The sequence below is a fragment of the Lagenorhynchus albirostris genome, chromosome 1 (assembly GCF_949774975.1).
Source record: "Lagenorhynchus albirostris chromosome 1, mLagAlb1.1, whole genome shotgun sequence".
Lineage (NCBI taxonomy): Eukaryota > Metazoa > Chordata > Mammalia > Artiodactyla > Delphinidae > Lagenorhynchus > Lagenorhynchus albirostris.
In genome coordinates, this window is record NC_083095.1 from 164,943,547 (window position 1) to 164,963,772 (window position 20,226).

The following is a 20,226-nucleotide window of genomic DNA, read 5'->3' on the forward strand; positions in this document are numbered from 1 at the left end:
CAGAATACAGAAGAGAGATACACACATGGAAAGATATCATTTACATCCCTGTTGTTAGGTAGGAGCCAAAGGGGCAGAAGAAGACTGCAAGTCTGAGAATGCTGGAAGAACTAGGATGTGGGGAGGCCCTGAGGGACGAAGAGGACTTTGACGCGCAGAGGAGATGGAAACACGAGAAAAAGGGTTCTGTGTGTGTGGGAGGGGACGAGTGTGGTATACACACAGAGAACAGACTGGAAGAGCAGGTTACTAAATATTAACTAACTTTAAAAAATACATATTTCTGTATTCACTGAGAAGAATCATCCTTTATTGAAATGTTAAGGAAGGAAAAGTCTGTACTGTTAAGGCTTGGCAGATTTCAAGTTTAAAAAACATACATGGGGAATTCCCTGGTGGTCCAGCAGTTAAGACTTGGCTCTTTCACTGCCGTGGGCCCGGGGTTCAATCCCTGGTCAGGGAACTAAGATCCCACAAGCCGTGTAGCATGGCCAAAAAAATAAAAGAAAAAGAAATTAAACAAACAAACAAACATGGAGTTTCTCACTTTATATTAATGAGGAATTACTGTTCAAGCTTTTGTTATCTGGCTGAAAATACTAGTTCTGGAGAATCTGGTGCCACGTGTCAACAGGAAAGTCAGGTTGGTTGGCAATGGCATTAGTACTCAGTGGAAACATGGAAAAATACACAACCTGCTGCTTCTTGTGGACCTCTCCGTTCCCACAAGGCCAGAGATGGTTTGGGATCAACCACTGGACCTCCAGGCTAGGAGGTTTCCCAAATGCTCCGGATTATAGACTCTTACTGTCTACCTCAGAAATTAAGCCCTCCAACTTGACGCCAGGCACCCTCGCTGACCGAGAGTCCGCACTCTATGATTAGAAATGACATGGGTTGGAGATTTAGGGTGGTTCACAAGCTGCCACAAGGGCTGACTCATTTCCAGGGCTTGTGGTGACACTGCACCGCAGGCAGCCGCCTTGGGCAGAGGAAGTGCTTGCTCTGAGGAGGACACAGCCCTTGAGAGAGGGCACTGCTCAGCCTGGCAGACAGTTACTTGGGGTGGTAACAGGGATGGCATCTCATCCAATCATGTGAAACAACAATTCGTGAAGGATTACAGCTTTCTGTATGAGTAAAAGCTTTGCTTCCTAGAATTTCACGGAGGGGTAGATTTCCTTAGAAATCCAGGAAGATGCTTTCCTTGAGTTAACCACCAAGCAGATTCTGATCCTAAAACCCAGTCCCCCCAACAGACTCCATTTGCTCAGAACGTATCCTTGAGGCTGCTGCAGAGAACTGGGGGCTTCCAAAATTGGTCGCTTCACACACGGCTGCTTCAGACAAAGATGAAGTAAAACTTCAGTCAGCTCTTAACCCTCTACACAGCTGGATGGCAACAGGGGCAGTTAGAGTTTAGAAATCATATTTATTAACCCTCTAGAACACACTTTCAAAGTCAAGTTGCTGTCTTAATTATACCTTACTAGTAAAGCATATACTGCTTTGCAGTATCGAGTATACTGTCATAGTGAAGGGAGCTGTGCCATGGAGCAGGCAGACAAAAGGATTAGTTTGACATCAAAATTGGTAAGCACTAAATTTATAGGATCAGTAGAACATAAGAAACTGATAAAAGTTGGCTACACTTGGAAATTTTAGAGTTTCTAGATAATGAGGCCCATTTCCTGCTCCTGGATATTGGATTGATTTTCAGTCAGCTACATATTGAGAAGGACTGGAAACGTGGATCTGATCCCAGGCAAATCCTGTAAAGTAAATTGGATTTAGTTAAGTTGTTTAAGCAAAATTAAGGATGATTGGTGAACAAAGATGGTCGCTGGAGTCTAGTCTGGGAAAGACTGAAAGAGAGGGTGACTTGGCAATGGGACCAGCCTTGCACGGAGCAGAGGCCCACTTGCCCATCCATATGTGCTGGGTTTGATATCGTTGTGATGGAATCAGCTGTAGCACATGCTTCTTTTGCCTTTCTGAAGGCATGGTAGAGCCCTGAAGAATAAACTCAGGCATGATGAACAGGGGAATAGGTTGGTCATACGTTTTTGGAAACTGAAATTGACTGCTTTAAGGAGTGCACGGCACATGGGAGATGTGCTGCCTTCCATCTGAACTAAATCAAAGAAGTCTTGAATATTCTGGATTTGGAAGCTTTTAGATCTTTCAGCAATTCCTGCATGAAGGCACAGAGTCTCTAACAAGAAGCTACAACCTGTACCAAGGTTAGAGAAAGTGGATGAATTTCTCCACAGGCTCAGCTTGCTCATCTTAATTCAATACAAGAGGCCTCAAAGATGGTAGCATTTTCCTCCTGGCCTCTTGGATAAGTGACCTGCTAGGGCAGAGACAGTACAGGTGGGCAACATCCAAGAGTTAAATTAAACCTGACCACTGGCGAACTGAACACCTACCCCTAATGCATACCCCCTTATAAAAACCTCACCATCTGATGGCAGAAGACAGTAACAGAGGGTGGCCAACGCACCCCCGTTTGTCTGGCACTTCCCTGGTTTTAGCATCGAAAGTTCCATATTCTGGGAAACCTATCAGTCCTGGGAACACCGGGATGTTTGGTCAGCCTAGTAACAGAGGACGGTAGCCAAGGTTTAACAACTCTCAACTTTCTCACCTTGACCGCTTTGGTTTGGGCCATGTCATCAGAAACAAGGAATTTTAAGATGAAGTCACCTGAGAACGTGTCCTCACTGAGGCTAACCATCAATAATCAGTCTCAACAGAGATGATTTTGAGTCTTTCATCTTTCAAGAACTCTCTTGCAATGTAAGTTTCCCAAAAATGTGCTTGAAGGTCTGGTGCTTACATAATAAGCTCACCAGAGCGCTACAGATCCACTTATCAATTGTTAATGATTTACCACAAGCATCTAAGGAAATATTTGCACAGTTCTTAAAATGGGTAAAATCAGGTCAATAGAATTAAGACTCTTGGCAATTAGGAGATTATCCTATAAACAGGACAAAGCTTTAGTGTTCAGCCAAGGAGGAAAGGATCTAAATCTGATTTGGAATGTCTCTGGGAGCAAAAGAGGGAATTAAGAATTTAAGCCCAAGATAATCAAATTCTTTTCAACTTTAACTCACTATAAATAAGCAGTGCTGGCTCCAGAATTTCTACCCAGGAGGGGCCTAGAGGTGGCAATCTGACTGGAAGGGGACGTGTGAAGCTGCTTTTGCATGGTGTTTTAGTTAAGACTGAGAAAACACCAATTGTCTATATCCAAGACCCTTGCCCTAGCTTCCCCTGTGACACTGCCCCTGCAAATAGACAGTAAAATAAAAAGGAGGCAAGGAAGGAAATGGGAAAGGGAGTAGGAGTTTATATACGGAGTCCTTTGCTCTTTAGATTTGGAAAATAATTCCATATACTGCAGTATCAGAGAGATCTGAATTAGTGATTTTCTGTTGAGTACTTCTAATTAGGACAAAAATAGTGTATTTTGCATATATATACATATATATATAGTAATTTTATATATAGAATCAGGCTTTTATTTGGGGTACATAAAAGAAAAATGAATATTACTGTTAGGAAGGGAGTGTGTATGACTGCAACAGAGAGGGAATTGGTATTGCTTGAGAGAAGAAGTAATTAGGAAGCACAGTTGTGCAGAAACCAATAACATTTTAGTTTTAGTTTTTGTTTTTGGTTGTGCCGTGTGGCATGCAGGATCTTAGTTCCCTGACCAGAGGTCGAACCTGCACTCCCTGCAGTGGAAGCTTGGAGTCTTAACCACTGGACCGCCAGGGAAGTCCCTAAAAATTTTGTTCACAATGAAAAAGGTTTTAAAAATGACCTTTTAAAAATACCTCCCAACAATGGAGTCTCAGAGAAGTAGGTCTTCAAATGTTCATTAACCAAGACTAACGGAGGACCACTGGCAGGAAGCTAAAAACGTGGACTAATTATGATGAGAACAACATTTCAATAGGATTCTTGTTTGGAGTTTGTACTCTTGGTGAGTGAGGAGAGAAACAGAAAAAAAGCACAGAAGATGAACCCATTACGATCCATGGAAAGGTCATGGGGTTTCTGCCATTCTCTTATCAGTGTCTGAAGCAGCTTCAAAGAGGAAATGCTCAGAAAGGGCACCATGGCATAGGTGAGTCAACTACTATTTTTGACTTGGTGTTGGAATGGGTGTGACCCTCTTCTTCAAGTTTCAGGTATCTCTCAAACTCACAGAGAATAATAACATCCAGTTCTTATTAATACCGGTGGCAGCTGGTTGCAGAAGAAACCCATTACCTTTTTGTCTCTGTGGAAGAAAGGACCCACAAACATGTGGCTGAGGTTTTGATCACACTGCTTCCCTTCTCCAGACCCCGTAGGGACTCACAGATGTCTCTTGCATCCAATAAAAACACCTCAGCTATCCGCTTTTAGGCTTGTCTATTAGCTAAGTGCTCCATCACATTCCTCCTAAATGCCTTCATCTTCAGCTATACCATGACCCATACTGACAGGTCTGCTAATGAGTGAAAAAGTAGAAGCCTGGCTTCCCACGGGGAATATATACATTTTAATAGCAGGCTTCCAGAGATGGGGCACCTGCTTCCTGTCTTCGTTTTCTAATGAGGACCTGGTGATGGAAAATACAAGGGAAGGGCAGAGGTTGCAAACTGCCTTTCTGCATAGACCTGGGGTTGCCCTGACTTAATTTAAGACCAAACAACCAATCTATCTACTTTCAGAGACAGCATGGTGACTTCCTAATAAACAAAACTTGATCAGAGCTGAAGGTACACCTGATTCCCTGGAGCGCCCCTGAGCAGCACTGATTGCATAAGCTGAAAACAGTGTGGTTTCTTTCGCCTGAGCACGTGGCATTCACCAAAATGGGAACATCCCTCATCTACACCTGTCTATGGAAAACGAGAGACAGAACGGCATTATACTTAAAGATCTGGCATTGCTAGGAAACCTGTTCTGTCTGGTCAAGAGTATGGCTCTTGATGTGGAGGTACGTGTACTCCACTGATGAAGAAAAGAGACAGACACAGATCCCTAAAGAACAAAATGAAATGTGCTAAATGGACACAGAAGCTACATGCTGGGGAAACACGGGTAGGAAGATGGAAGAGGCCCTCATTCTGGCTGAAGAGGAGTTGGAGGAAGTCAGGCAAATTTTCTCAGAATTGAAGCTATTTAAAGTTTCTCTTACAGGGTAAGGAGGTATCTTGGTGGAGAGAGAAAGAAGGGATTTGGGGGAGCCAGGGATGAACACTTAAGGGGTAGGCACTTAACAGGCAATGGGAGAACGCCATGAGTGGTAAGGCGGGCCAGGTAGGCTGGGGTCACACTGTAGCACCCTGGGTGCTGGCCTGCTTGAAGAACCCAACTCAAGTGGTATTGTGACAGAGTGAGGCAGAGGCAGGGAGGTGACTCGGGACACTCCTGTAAAGCACAAGGGAGTGACAGTTACACAGGTGAATATATATGCAAAAGGCCCTGAGCTGTATACTTAAGGTTTGTGTATTTTAATATATGTAAATGATAGCTCAAAAAAGTCCTTAAAAAAAATAAAAGCCCATGGGATTCAGTGTTCCCTTGTCTTAGAGCAAGGGGAGTGGGAATAGTTAGGAGAGGGCAGATACACAAGAGAATCCTTCTCTTTGGGTTCTTGCCCTTACCTTGTAGCCAGGGCTCCCCAACCCCAGGGTCCTTCCTGCAGGAAACTCTTCTGGTGCTTGGTGACAATGCAGTGGTCCTAGACTCAGAGGATGTTAGTGCTGAAAGGGTACTGCAGGAAAGCTACCTGTTTCATTTTATTATTTAATTTAATTTTAATTTTAATTTTTTTTTTCTGGCTTAAGTAGCAGAAATTATTTCTCACAATTTTAGAGGCTGGAAGTCCAAGATCAAGGTGTAAGCCAATCTGATTCCTGGTGAGAGCTCTTTTCCTGGCTTGTAGAAGGCCACCTTCTTGCTGTGTCCTTATATGGTAGAGAAAGAGCACTGGTATCTCTTCCTTTTCTTACAAGGGCACTAATACTATCATGAAGGCCCCACCCATATGACCTCATTTAACCCATATTATCTCTTAGAGGTCCCATCTCCAAATATCATCACATCAGGAGTTAGGGCCTCAACATATGAATTTGGGGAGGGACACAATTCAGTCCATAGCACAACCCATTTCCCAAGCCACACTGGGATGGTTCAATGTGAGTTAGAATGGGAAAAGAGGCAGTATACACAGCCAGAATAATGGGGTTAATCAGCCCTGTTTTTTCATGCATTACAGTTAAAGAATTACCATCAGAAACACTCAACCTTTTCTTCATGGCTTAAAACTAGAGATATATGTAAAGCACAGCTCTAGAATGTTCCCCTCTTCATGGCTCTGTGACTTCTAGTCACTGAGTCATTCACCCCCAACAAAAAGCTGGGGTATTAGAAGTCTACGTGGTGCCTGCCACATGTATAAATAAAAAGAACATTGATGCTGTCTTGGGTAGTACTTTCCTATCATAGCTTCATGATGAGAAGTAGCTTTGTAAGACTGTTTCATTTTATACACAAGGAAACCAAGGATCAGAGGGCCTGTCACTTGGTCCAGGGTTCTGCAGCTAGTTTAGAAGAAGACCTCAGTTTGTATCCTAATCTACATTTCAAACCAAGCCTTTTTCTCTACACCACTGCTGCCAGCGGCCATTAGGAAATCTGAATGGTTGACATAATTCTGAAGCTGTTAAAAATCAAATATTAGAAGATAAGTAGCAGCGTGGATAAATGTCCATGGTATATCAAGTGCTTTGTTTTGTTTAAATTTTTTGACTGTGCCGCAAGGCATGTGGGATTTCAGTTCCCCCACAGGGGATTGAACCTGCACCCCCTGCATTGGAAGTGCAGACTCTTAATCACTGGACCGCCAGGAACATTCCCAGGGAACACGAAGTGTTAAAGCAGGTTACCAAATGCTATATATGCCCCTGATTTTGTTGGGGGAAAATATCTGCAGCAGAAAAAACCCCACAGGGGTGATGACCAAAGTAGTAATGATATGAATCTCTGAGGAGGAGACTTACAGAAGACTTTTGTATGTTTCACTTTATTCTCCATTTAAAAAAATGAATATGCATTAAATTTTTTATTCGGGAAAAAACGGAGATCTGTATCGTCAACTACATTTTCTAAATACTGATTTGATCTTTTAGTTTGCTTGTTTCACTGAAAGCAAACACTTCTTGAGAACAAAAAAAAGGAATTGCTAGGTAAATATTGATCTGTTGCTAAGTGAACAAGAGACATATCATCCCATCTTAGAAAAGTTTTCTTCCAGACATTAAAAGGTTCACTTCTAATGTATCTTTAGATAGGTGATCTCAAAACAGATTTAAAAACTGACTTCAGTGCTGAAAGGAGGGGAAAAAATCCCTATTCTCCTAACAGGTTTTCGATGTTCACCTTTCACCGACTTTTTTTTCTACACCAGAACAGCAAGAGACTATGTCCTGATTCCAGACATGAGTCATAGTAACTGGCCACTTTCAGTCAGGGTTACTGAGTAACACCATTAGCTTGTTGTAAATCAATTAACTGACATTTCTAGCCTAGATGATTGTTTGTGAAGGCTGCAGACAGGCTTCCTCTGGGAAAAAAATCTTCAAAGTCCCAGGAGAAGCACTTTTACCCATAACAGATATGTTTCCTGCCCTCAGCTTCAAATATATGGAAGGCTGTTACAAACACGCCACACAGAGAAAGAACATCAAGGCCACTGGCTTCCGACAGGGATTAAAATAGAAAGAGGGTCATGCAGGAATCGGAAGACCACTCTGGGGCCAGTCCTGCTAGAGACTCTTGTCGTGGGCTGGCCCCTCACTGCTATCGGCTTCCTCTCTCTCACCTGTACCCTGAGAAAGGTCTCTGTCCCACTCCCTGTGGATAGGAAGAAAGCCAGCTCTGGGGTCACAGACTTGGGTCCAGTCTCCGCCTCTGTTACTCCTCATTTCCCCATCCTTAAAATGAGAGGAAAAATGAATCTAACCTCAAAGTTGTTAAGAGGATTAAATGGCATAATGCTTATGAGAGATACTCAAAATTTTAAATGCAGTAATGTGGATGAGAGTAACAAGAAAACATTTTGGTGATATGCTACGTGAACACAGGATATAGTTTTTCCCAAAATTAAGAGTATAAATAAAAAATAAGAACCTAGTTAAAAGATGGAGGGGAAACGTGAATCCTTTTGCCCTTTAATAATCATTTGTCACGATCAAGTCAGAGAATGTGGGTGTTTGGCATTTAGCTGTTTTAAGTAATGTTCCAACGTGCTCTAGGAGGGCTGGTCCTGTGCTCAACAGGACAGGTCTTGGAAGTACATAGTTTCTGGGGAATTGTCCTCTCACAGCCACCTTCAAACCATAGCTAAGTCCTAAACATGCACCAGCTCTGCCTTTAACCTAGGCTGACCTCCACCTCTCCCTGATTTGGGTTTCACCAGGAAGGAGCATGGCAACTGGTTAATGAAGGGGGTGGTGGGAGAGAGTGGCCAGAGCCACGAGGTCCAAGGAGACTGTGACCAGGGATGCACTTCCATCCCAGGAGGGAGGGTGGGGGCAATCGCAATAGAGGTCACGTAGCGCCAGGACAGTTCCATAGGCTCATCGAGAAAGAGTGCCAGGAAGGGGAAAAAGCAAAGAGAAACTGTTGGACTTATGTCTCTGGGGTATTTTTCAAAGAAAAACAAGAAAAGAGGTTAAAAAAAAAACCTGCCAAAATCAGCTCTTTTTTTTTTTTGAACACTTTTAACAATTATTGTGGAATCAAACCTTACGTGATGTTTATCCAGAGCCTGGACAGGAGCAACTTTCCCAGGGCTTCCTCTAATTACTTAGGAAGCAATGCTGGGTCGAAATGTGTACTCAGCTGCCTATAATCTTGTAGGGCTTTTAATATCTTGGTTTTCAAAAGCTCTCTACAAAGAGAAGACCTGGGAACTGGGTCTAATTGGGTCCCACTCAATCTGAAATCGGGTGCAAATGTTCCTTGCCAGATGAGTGAATTACCTAAATTAAGTATGGAAGAAAAATGCTGGACAATTTTGAAAACATACTGATTCTGTGCACGCTCCTCAGAGAGGAGCGTTTTCAATGCAAACACTGCTTGCTAAGAACACTACATCCTTGATAATGGTTGTGGAGCCTACTGTAATGTAAAGTCCCTTCAGCAGGGCAGGTCCAAATTTACTATGATGACATTTATATGGTACATGGCAGTCCACAGGTGTTAGGCAATATGACGGAGTTATAAGTCTCTCTCGACCTGATAGCAACTTTTTGGAGTCATGGCATTATTGTTACAACTACGAGCAAACTGTACACAAACACCCAAAACACCTGCAGCCCACAGCTCTTCACCCATGGGTAATAGCACATGAAAATGAACTAGACAACCAAAGAGGACAAAGCAAGAGCTCAAACTCTCAGGTGTCTCTGCTGCCCATCTCCTCTTAGAAGGGAACCATTCACCCAACAGAGGCGGTGAGAGGTTATACTGGGATAGAGGGAAGAGCTTCTGCTACTGTCCACTGAGTATAAGAAACTTTGTTAGGCGCTCCAGGGACACGATTGGGATAAGACAGCTCTCCAAGCAGCATCCATCTGGAAAGCCACACCTGGCAGAATGGACTAAGCTTGAAGAGGCACAAACAAGGTGAAGCAGCAATGATGAGGAAGGAGGAAGGAACTAAGACCCCAGAGAGCGTGGACTGCTTCACGTGAGAGGCTTGTCCCAAGCGCTGCAGGAAGACGGAGTTATTCAGAAGACGTCAACAGGGGAAGATTTCACGAGGCATCTCCTGAAAACAGCACGTGTGATGATACCCTTTGTTTTACAACTACGGTTTCCTCTATCAGAAGCAGTGCTCACCCCTGCCACCCCCAAAACACAGACCTGGGGCTTCTGCAGGGAAATCTGGTTCACTTGCAATGAAAACCCTCTCTTTAAGTGGATTCTCTTAGTTAATGCTCAGTATATTTTTCAATAAGGCAGAGGGACAGTACCCAATGAATGAGCCTGTGCTTTTTTTGCTCATTAATTATTTTGGGTCAGGATGATTTCTCTATCTTAGAACTGGCAACACAGCATTTGATAAAGGGCTAGAATATTGTCTAAGCTTTCTGCATCTACCTAAAAATGACAACTGTTTTCTGCAAAGTCCTTGTCATGGCTGATGACACCACCCCGTGGAGGAAGGGATGTTTCCAGGCAACAAAGATCTGAGGCTGTCTCCTGCCCGCCAGGATTCAAACGCCAGGCTCCTATTGAGACGGTGGCTACTTTAACACCAATGACACTATTTTACATGGATGCCTTGAGGACACATTGTGAGAAGGTTCTTCTTTGAACACTGCAAAGACAGATCAGCAGGCCGGTGTACAGGTGGGTTTGAGGTCTACTCACTCTTTGGTCAGAAGAGGACAGGACTTGAGCAGGAAGCATGAGAGCCCCGAGTCCTGGAAGTAGAGTTCAGGCGGGGCCGTGGGGCTCTTCAGGTTCAAACACCGGACGATCACATACAGCACAGCAGCCACTGCGGCCAGCTTCACCCCGTCAAACACAGCCGGGAGCTCGGGGGTCTCCAGCATGGCATTCATCTTGATCTGGGGAGCAGGGGTACAGGCAGGTTTAGAAGCACGTGGGGAGGGGAGGAGCCCACCACCCAGAGACAAAGCCAGCGATCACCTGTCACGATCCAGATGTGTCCGCAGAACCCACCCTGGCCGATTCCCATCGGTGCCTTACAAGTGCCAACAGACTGGCAATAACCCAGATCATGAACAGTCCTGAGCACTAATAAACTGGGCTGGGTGGTGTTTTTTTTAATCTAATGAACGTTTATTTCTAAGATGGGCGAATTGGAAAATGCTGTGAATAGCGTCCTGTTGAGAGCAGGAGAAAGGAGTCCAGTTGGAGAGGTACAAGGGGGACCAGGAGGCGAGCTCTGATTTCTTGTACCAGGCAACCTTGACGCTCTCTGCAGACTTAACCTGCACCTGGAGCACCAGCTGCACGTGAGGCGCTGTGTTTACAGCCTCGGACACAGACGTGAGATGGGACTGCTGTTGCCACCAGGTGAGGCTGTACTGCCTGCTGGACTCACCTCTGTTTTCAGAGCAGGAAGGGCCTGATTCAGCCACCTGCTCCTTTGGAGGCAGCCCTGGTGCTGGAGCCAAGTTCAGGCTCAGCCCAGGTCACAGTGGTTCTTGCTCCTGGGAGTTGTAGGCAGTGTGAAATGGAACTTGGCTACATTTTTCCCCACCGAAGGCAACTGAGTATAGCCGTTAGTCCAAAATTGGGCTAAAAGTGGACCAAATTCAACTGCTAGACCAAAATTAAAAACTGGAGTATGGAAAATGTACATGCATATCTGGCTTTTCATCTTCTCAGGTAGCTTTATTTTGTACACAGAACACACACACACACACACACACACACCACTCCAAACATAAAAAACCAAACATCAACAGCAACAAAACTCCATCCTTTTCCTTGCTGCAAGGCAGGAAAACAGAACATCAGCTGTTACCTTAAAAATCAGGGAAACCACAAGCTAACAAAAAGGAGAAAACGGTAACTCTGGCAGCCAAGGTAGCTATGGCAACAGCTTCCCCTGGAATGGTTTCAAGTAGCCTCTGCTAAAAACAGTATGAGAACTCTGGTGGCCAACGGCGCAGACAGAAGAGGCAGGACAAAACAATCTCTCAAAAACGTGTTTGGGGCATAACCAAATGAACTCATTTGAGACCTACAGCCAGGCCAGAGAGGTCTCAGAAGCGCTCTCCTAAAATCGAGGTGATTTTGGCAAATACAGGACCCAAACACACTGTAGACGATCTCTGGCAGGGGTTCCAACTCAGTGAGGAAAGGCAATTAAACATCCCACAAGTTATCATATGACATCACTCATATGTGGAATCTAATTTAAAAAAAGAAACAAATGAACTTATTTACAAAACAGAAACAGACTTACAGATATTGAGAACAAACGATGGTTACCAAAGGGGAAAAGCACGGGGGTGGGGTGGGGGGGAATAAATCAAAAGCTTGGGATGAACACACACACACCACTATATATAACACAGATAACCAGCAAGGACCTACTGTACAGCACAGGGAGCTCTAGTCAGTATTCTGTGATAACCTATATGAGAAAAGAATCTAAAAAAGAATGAATATATGTATATGCATAACTGAATCACTTTGCTATACACCTGAAACTAACACAACATTGTAAATCAACTATACCCCAATTAAAAAAAAAAAGACCCCAGCTCCTTGACTCACCATCAGGGCAAGAAAATAATTTTTTAAAATTTATCTGGCATGATTTAGAATCAAGGCTGGACCTCAGAATATACTTTTCACCTACAACAACTTTGACCTTTTATGAGCTGACAGTTTCCTTAAAACTTAACCTCTGGGGACATGTCACCTCACTCCTAGGGCCATGTTCCCCAAAGGCTGTTCCTCAAACCCTTAAAACAAGGATTCTTTTAACTTGGGGTCTGTAGGTCCCCTATGGAATTCTAAGGTCCAGGAACTTCCTGAAATTATACATGAAAGTGTGTGTGTCTGAAAGTTTTCTGGGAAGAGGGTCTGCAGACTTAATCAGATTCTTCAAGGGGCCTGTGACCTAAAAAGTACACAGCACTGCACTCAAAGATGCCCCAGGGGTTCCACCTGTGGCCCCTGTCCCTCATCTCTCCAAAGCCCTGCCACCTATGCCAGTCAAACCGACGAGAAACAAACATCCAAGATGACACAGCTTGTTAATAGGGATTTTTTTAAATTTATTTTATTGAAGTATAGTTGATTTACAGTGTTGTGTTAATTTTAATAGGGATTTTTAAGTGTAGTTAGTGAAGGGCCAAAACCAAAACCTAGCAGGAATTCCAGTTTCTCTGACATGATGCTGGTGATATGGAACTGAAACAGACATCCTTCTTATTCCCTTGGTTGCAAAGAGAGGAGAGGAATGCATTGGATGGCTTAACCAGTTTCCTGGCTGGTCTAGAGTAGACTTATTGAATTAAAAACGTACAAGAAGTCCCTCTGTCTCCACTTCCACTCCTACTTACTAATGTCAGGGAAGGTGGGGAGAAGAAGCAAAAATAAGAGTCTCGCCAATATGTACCTACGTCACCTGTTCCTCTCTACTGCGAATATGAACTGTTCTTGAAAATCTGTACAGCTGGGCCAGTCAGGTCAGATCTCATTCGATTTAACCTAAAAGCTGAAAAGATCGGATGGTGATCTATTAAAGGCTGAGAAAGAAGCAATTTAACTGAAATATAAGCATAGTCTAAGTTTTTCTGCATTTAAAGCCTTTAGGGAAAAAGACAATTTCTTTAATTAACACATGTGACGCACTCTTGGCTGTTTGGACAGACCTGCTGGCAAAGCCTCTGTGAATCCACAGACTGACGGGCTCTCTGTGGTTTCCAGGACGAGTTATCTGCTGCGTTCAAAACTCTGGCTAACGCAAACTCACACTGCTTTTGTCCTTTAACTTGTAACGTAATCTTCAGAAACACCTGACAGGTACCATCTCTGTGTGACCAATGAAATAACTTAGCCAGGTTTAGGTCAAGACAGCAGGCAGTTGACTTGTTCCATCTCTCCCAGGTATACAGCAACGACAGGAAAAAATATGAGCTGAGAAAAGTAAAAGGGCACAGATGGGCTCAAAAACACAGTTCCAGAAACAGAACAGAACTGAAAGTAATAAGTGGGGAGCCGTAACACCTGTCAAATCTGGTCCATACTGGGGGCTGGAGGCTGGCTACTCAGGGCCATACGGAGCTAAAAGTGCTCACCGTGAGATGGGGAACCAGAGCCAGGCCCACTGGGCTAAAGATCTGTGGCTTCGAAAGCAGCAGAGGAAACACAAGAGAGAAAGGGGTGGGGGAGGGACAGCCAGTGTTTATATAGCACTATCTATGTGCCAAGCTCTGCTCTTCATACTTTACCCATCCTAACGCTATTAACTGTACCTCTGAGGTAGGTACTATTATTATCCCCATTTTACAGATGACGAAACTGAGGCATAGAAAACTTGAGTAACTTGCTCAAGGTCACACAGCTAGTAGGCAGAGAAACCAAGATTCATACCAGGCTCCGAAGAGCGTGCTTTTAACCACTACGCTGTGTGAAAGCAGGAAAAGTAAAGAAAGAGAGAAACAAGAAAGAAAGTGGATATTACCTGAAAACACAAATGAGACACCAAAAGCTTGCTCAAGTTCATGTGGCTGTAAAATAGTAGAGCTGGTATTGAAGCCCAATTTTCTCTGATTCCATCACACCAAAATGATTTAAAAAGAAAATGAAAGCCAGTTGAAGGGGAGATTCAATTAACCTTCCGAGTAGCCTTGTTCAACTTCAAATTTTTATTATTTCTTCACATTCTGAGACAAATTAGCCACAGAGGACCAGGCTGTTTTGGGGAGGGGACTAAAGAGCAATGTCTCCAGCCACATCACAAGCTACTTGACCTTTCCAGGGCTCGGCTGCCAACTAAAAAACAAGGGATGTGCCAGATCAGAGACCTTAAACTGGCAACCTATGGGATGGCAGTGCATTTAACTGGCATTTTAAAAAAATGAATTTATTGGCTGCTAAGTTATAAACACCAGGAGATTACAGATAAAAATCTGGATCTCTGGTTTCTCTTGAGAAAAAAATCTGAAGATTTGGCAACACTGATCCAGCATTCTCACATGGCAGCAATGAATGGAGCTGGGCGGGGCTGCCCCTCTAGACAGGCCATGCTCCCTCCTGGTTGCCACAGTTCCCACCACTCCCTATCATGGCCCTCAACAATGACCTCTGGCCTACTTAATCATTGCTGGTACCTGAATGGTCCCTGAAGGCATCCGAATGTGCAAACCTTGCAGAAATCTAAGGTCCTTACTAGCCCTGGATAAGTCTATATTGATTGAATATTAAAAACATAACACTATCAGTATATGTATAAATGATAAATTAATAAAAAACAATTATGGGAAGGCAGAGTAGCAAATAACAAGATGTAGTATGTTTTATTTATTGATATTCACACTGATGTTTATTTATACCTTCACTCTTTTCCACAAACTATTTGAGATAGCTTCAAGAGAACGCTGAATAGGGAACTTCCCTGGTGGTCCAGGGGTTAAGATTCCATGCTTCCACTGCAGGGGGCACGGGTTCAATCCCTGGTTGGGGAACTAAGATCCCACATGCCCCCTACACAAAAAAAGAATGCTGAATAGACTTACACAGAGAAAGATTCAGAAATGTGGCTGACTGCTGATTGCTTCCTGGTAAGAAGTCTCTCCTCCTTTCTTTCAACACAAATCTGGAAAATGCGCCTAGCTGGAAAAAACTAACTACAGATCCCAGGCTCCATGGCAGGTAGGCAAGTCCACGTGACTAAATGCTGGCCAGTTCTGGGGGGGCTGCTCTGCTTTCTGGGGAGAATCCTTAAAAGGCAGGGAGTTAACTCTTCTTCTGCCCTTTTCCCTCCCTGCCTCCTTGGAATGCAGACGACAGGGCTGCAACTCTGACAGCTATCTTGGGCCGTGAAGTGACCTTGAGGTCACTCTAGGAGCCACATGGAGAGGACAGCAGAGGAGAAGGACAGAGACCTGGAGTCCCTGATGATTCCATGGAGCCACCATGTCAGACCCAGACTGCCTACCTCAGGATTTCTCTTATGTGAGAGAATAAACCCTTGCATGTTTAAACCACTGTTATTTCTAGACTCTTGTAGTCTGTAATTTCTAATGACACAGGAGGAAGTACTATCTCCCCAAATCTTTATGGATGCTACACTGGTTGGGTTATTATTAGAGCACAGGCAATTTTTCTTTTTCTTTTCCAAAATTCATAATGACTACAAACTTTTTTTTATTACCAAAAAAAAAGCTTTAAAATAGCAACTAACAAAATCTAAAAAGAAATTAAGAGACTCTGAACAAGGAAAATACCTAGGTCAAAATATACAATTGGGACTTCCCTGGTGGTGCAATGGTTAAGAATCTGCCTGCCAATGCAGAGGACACGGGTTCGAGTCCTGGTCTGGGAAGACCCCACATGCCGTGGAGCAACTAAGCCCGTGCGCCACAACTACTGAGCCCGCGCGCCTAGAGCCGGTGCTCCGCAACAAGAGAAGGCACCGCACCGCAAGGAAGAGTAGTCCCCGTTCGCCACAACTAGAGAAAGCCTGCACAGCAATGAAGACCCAATGCAGCCCAAAATAAATAAATTAAATAAATTTATATATATAAATGATATACAACTAAACATACGACTAAGCCTAGAATGTGTCTGAGCTTTCTGACTGCCAGGGGGAAAAGGGAAACCTAGTCAGACCTATGGTTTCTCCAAAATGCAGAGCTAATCCGTAGTACACTCTTCTTACCTCCAGAGAACACGACAGATACTCAAAGAAAACAGGGTTCTTCTGGCACAGATTTATAAAAAAAAATTCTGCGGGACTTTACATATGGGGACCTTGAGTGATGTGATAGGTAATGTCCTCCTACAACTTTTTTTAATAGCAAATGAAGTAGAGAATTAATTTCCTCAACGTTTGAAAAATGCCAACGGTTTAAAATTGAATTTGATTCGGTGAAGGCAATCCTATGAGAGGTTTCTAATTATTACGGTCCAGATACAGAGCCTTGAGCTGAAGTCCTGAGGAGCAGGGCGGTTCTACCGCATGTTGCTAGGGCCACCTTCCTTGAACTTCAGTGGGCTTAAGGACTTGATGACCTACTGTGTGCCTGGCTCTGTACTAAGTATTGTGTAGAACCACAGTTAAGTCGAATTCTCATTTTAACTGGAGAGAAAAAGAAAAGAAGTTTATGTTAGGGCTACATATACTTTAGAAACTTGGGGACAAGAATAAGTAGTCCAGGAAAAAAATAAGTGGGGAAAGGACTTATGGAGAAGCTAGAACTAGAACTGCACCTTAGTGAAGTACAGATTTAGAAGAAGTGTGTGTAAGTCTGTGGGAGAGAGATTTTGTGGTGTGTGTGTGTGTGTGTGTGTGCGTGTGCGTGTGCACGATATACATTAAACAAGGAATTAACTGGCAATTGTAGAATAAAACTCTTGATATTCATTTTAACTTATCTTGCTGCATTTTATTTTATGGTCTTCTTTCTATCTAAGTTTGACCTGCCACTAAAAATTAATATTCTGCACTTGTTCCAGACATAACAAACTTAGCTTCTATTGTGCTATTTTGTGTGCCCCTTCTCCCTTTCTGGGCAGGTGAAATCCAGTTAAAGTGCACTTCAAGCAGCTTAGGGCCAGGTATGCGGAAGATGGAAAGGAGACATCTCCCCACCCACACCTCACACGCACCCGATCAGCACTTCCTCCACCCTTCCCTGCTCCCACCGCAGTCTTCTTTTGAGTGAGATTTAGGTGCTGTAAATGATAGTTAAAATTCCATTTGTCTTCTCAACATTAACGAAGAAATCCAAGGTGCTGTCAAAGGCCCAGCAGTAAAGGAACTTTCGGTATTGCCCTCAGTCTCTAAGACAGGCTCCACTGGCATCTCCGCCAGTGCGAGGGCCTGGGCTTCTCACTGTTCCCCATGACTAAGAGTGTTATTTTAAGATGGAGGGACAGATTCATCGAGAGACACCCAGTCTGGGGGTTCTGAGACCTGGGTCCTCGTGCCTGCTCTGCCCCTTCTCAGTTGGTGACCTTGAACAAGTCCCTGAACCTTTCTGGGCCCTAAAGAACTCATTTGTAAAATGAGAGGATTAGATTAGAAGTCAATGATACCAAAGGTCTCTCTCAGCTCAAAATTTCTGAGATTCTAGGGATAGAATTGCAGTCCTTGGCTAAAGAGCACAGGAACACTCTCTCTGTGCTCTGTAACAGAAGATAGCCCTGTTTTCCAGCCTACTACATGGACCATTAAACAGTAAAACTCATAAGAACTAACGACCCTCAGGGCCTTTGTTCTTCCTTCAAATAAGTTAAACAGTTCTATATTTTCAGCTGTGCCATTTATGCCAATAATTCCATCATATTCATTCCACCTCCATGGGTGAGTGATGATTTCAGCCTTGGAATATTAATGTTCACTGAAAATCTAAAACTTACAGTGAAGAAAAAAACAAGCAGAGACCTCAAACACAAAAGACTCATTACCTGGTATAATGGGGTGTATACTGTTCCCCCAAAATCCGCGTTCACCAGGGACCTGTGAATGTGACCTTGTTTGGATATAGGGTCTTTGCAGATATAATCAAGTTAAGATGGGGTCATACTGGTTAGAGTGGCCCTTAACCCCATGACTGGTGTCCTTGTAAGAAAAGAGAAATTTGGACACAGAACACAGAGGAGAGACCATATGAAGATGGAAGTAGAGACTGGGGTGATGCATCTCTGAACCAAGAACACCAAGGATTGCCAGCAACCACCAGAAGCTAGGAGAGAGACAGGGAACAGATTTTCCTCAGAGCCCTCAAGAACCTGGCTGACACTGAGAACCTTGCCGACCCCTGATTTTAGACGTCTAGCCTCCAGAACTGTGACAGAATAAGCCCAAATGACCTCTCATGACTCAGCTGTTCCACACCCCTATTCTTCAGAGGCTGAAGAGACCCTCTGCCACATGCTTTCGGAAGTTATCCAGACAAACTCCAACCAATACATACCAATAATCAGCTAACAACAAGATACTCCCAGGCTACTTGTTAACACAAGGCAAATTGTATTCTGTGCACAAATGTTTACTAGCTTGGCCTCTTTGCCTCTGTGATTCAGCTGTCAGGACCATCCTTTCCTCTCCTGTTATAGGAAAGTGAGGGAGCCCAGAGACGGAGACATCACGGGCTAGGAGGGGAGGGCCCTCTTTCCCTTGCCACCCAAAGGACCTGACAAGCAAACTTCAATACATACGTGGGTCCCATGGCAAATACTCCTCAAGGAAAACCAAACCAAACTCCTAAAGGATTTCTCTCTTCCAATTCCAATCAGGTTGAAAAGGATTATGTTTAGGTTCAGGCCCTGGAGTGAGGTAACCCCGTGTTAAATCCTGGCCCCGACAGTTCTGGTGTTTGTCTTTGGGCAAGTTTCTTACCTCCTCTGGGCCTCCTCTGCAAACTGAAGGTGTTAATACACAGAAATTATTTTAAAACAATCCTTGACATACAGTAAGTGTCCGTCCCCCAAATATAAGCCATCCCATCCCCACCATTAAACTCTCCTCCATTTTGCCTAAGTAAACGCTAATCTGACAGAAATTACTACAAAAGATACTTTTTTCCCAGCTGACAGGCCTCATCAACAATGAAATAACTAGTGGATCCACTGCTTGGGTCTCCTCCAACAAGTTTAAAATTAATCCCAGGACACACTCTTGATTCTTCTAACACGGAACCGTGTTACACTTAATAAATTGTTGGATAGTAAGTGTTCATCACCAAGGTCCATTAACAGTTCCAAGGTGTGTTCTCGTTTCTGTGCTGAAAGGGGTCTGGCGGTGCACAGCCTGGACCCCCTCCTTCCGATACACACAAGCTCTCTCCTGCCAAGGGACCCCTCCTCTCCCGCAGAGAGACCGTTCCTTCATCTGCACCTCCTTCCTGCAGGTAAAACCACTCGTGTCTGGCCCCACTCTCCTAGCAAACCTCTTCAATGCCCTGAAATAAAACCCTACGCCAGCATAGTAAGCCTCAGGCAGGCTTCCTTCCTCAAGAATGCCCTATGAGTAGTGTAGCAGACAAAACCTCACGTCATCCCAATCTGTCAGCCTTCTTGGTGGCAACTTAGATAAAAGTAGTTAACCCGAAATGTAGGCAACATGACACCTTTGGGGAGAAAGCAGGGAGGAAAAGGGCCAGTTTCTCACCCCTTTATCTGCCATTTAACTAAAGAAATCAGGGCTATTGCACACACAGAAAAAAGTAACTCCACAGAAGGGGAGAAACAAGCCCAGAGCAGACTGCTAGGACAAAGCCCCACCACCCCCACTGAGCTGTTTCTCTGCACTTGTTAAGTGCTCACTGCCACGGGGCTGGGACAGAGTCAGAGGCATGGCCAGAAGGTTCTGAGGTATGTCCTAGTCTACCCAGGCCTGCGTACCCTTGATAACCTGGGCCGCTTTGGGCCCCACTCTGATCTCACAGGGAGATTTCGATTCCCTGGGTGAGCACCTCCGCCAGCAGCTCA

At 44.1% G+C, this 20,226-nt stretch overlaps 1 protein-coding gene across 1 annotated transcript in view; it reads right to left on the bottom strand.

Annotated features, from left to right (window-relative positions):
- Positions 1 to 20,226, bottom strand: part of ABHD2 (abhydrolase domain containing 2, acylglycerol lipase) — a 107,519-nt gene that overhangs the window by 69,851 nt on the left and 17,442 nt on the right. Inside the window, exon 2 of the mRNA XM_060159140.1 lies at positions 10,450 to 10,649. Within this exon, the coding sequence (XP_060015123.1) occupies positions 10,450 to 10,643 (194 nt within the window). The 5' untranslated portion in view covers positions 10,644 to 10,649. The remainder of the gene's footprint in view (positions 1 to 10,449; positions 10,650 to 20,226) is intronic.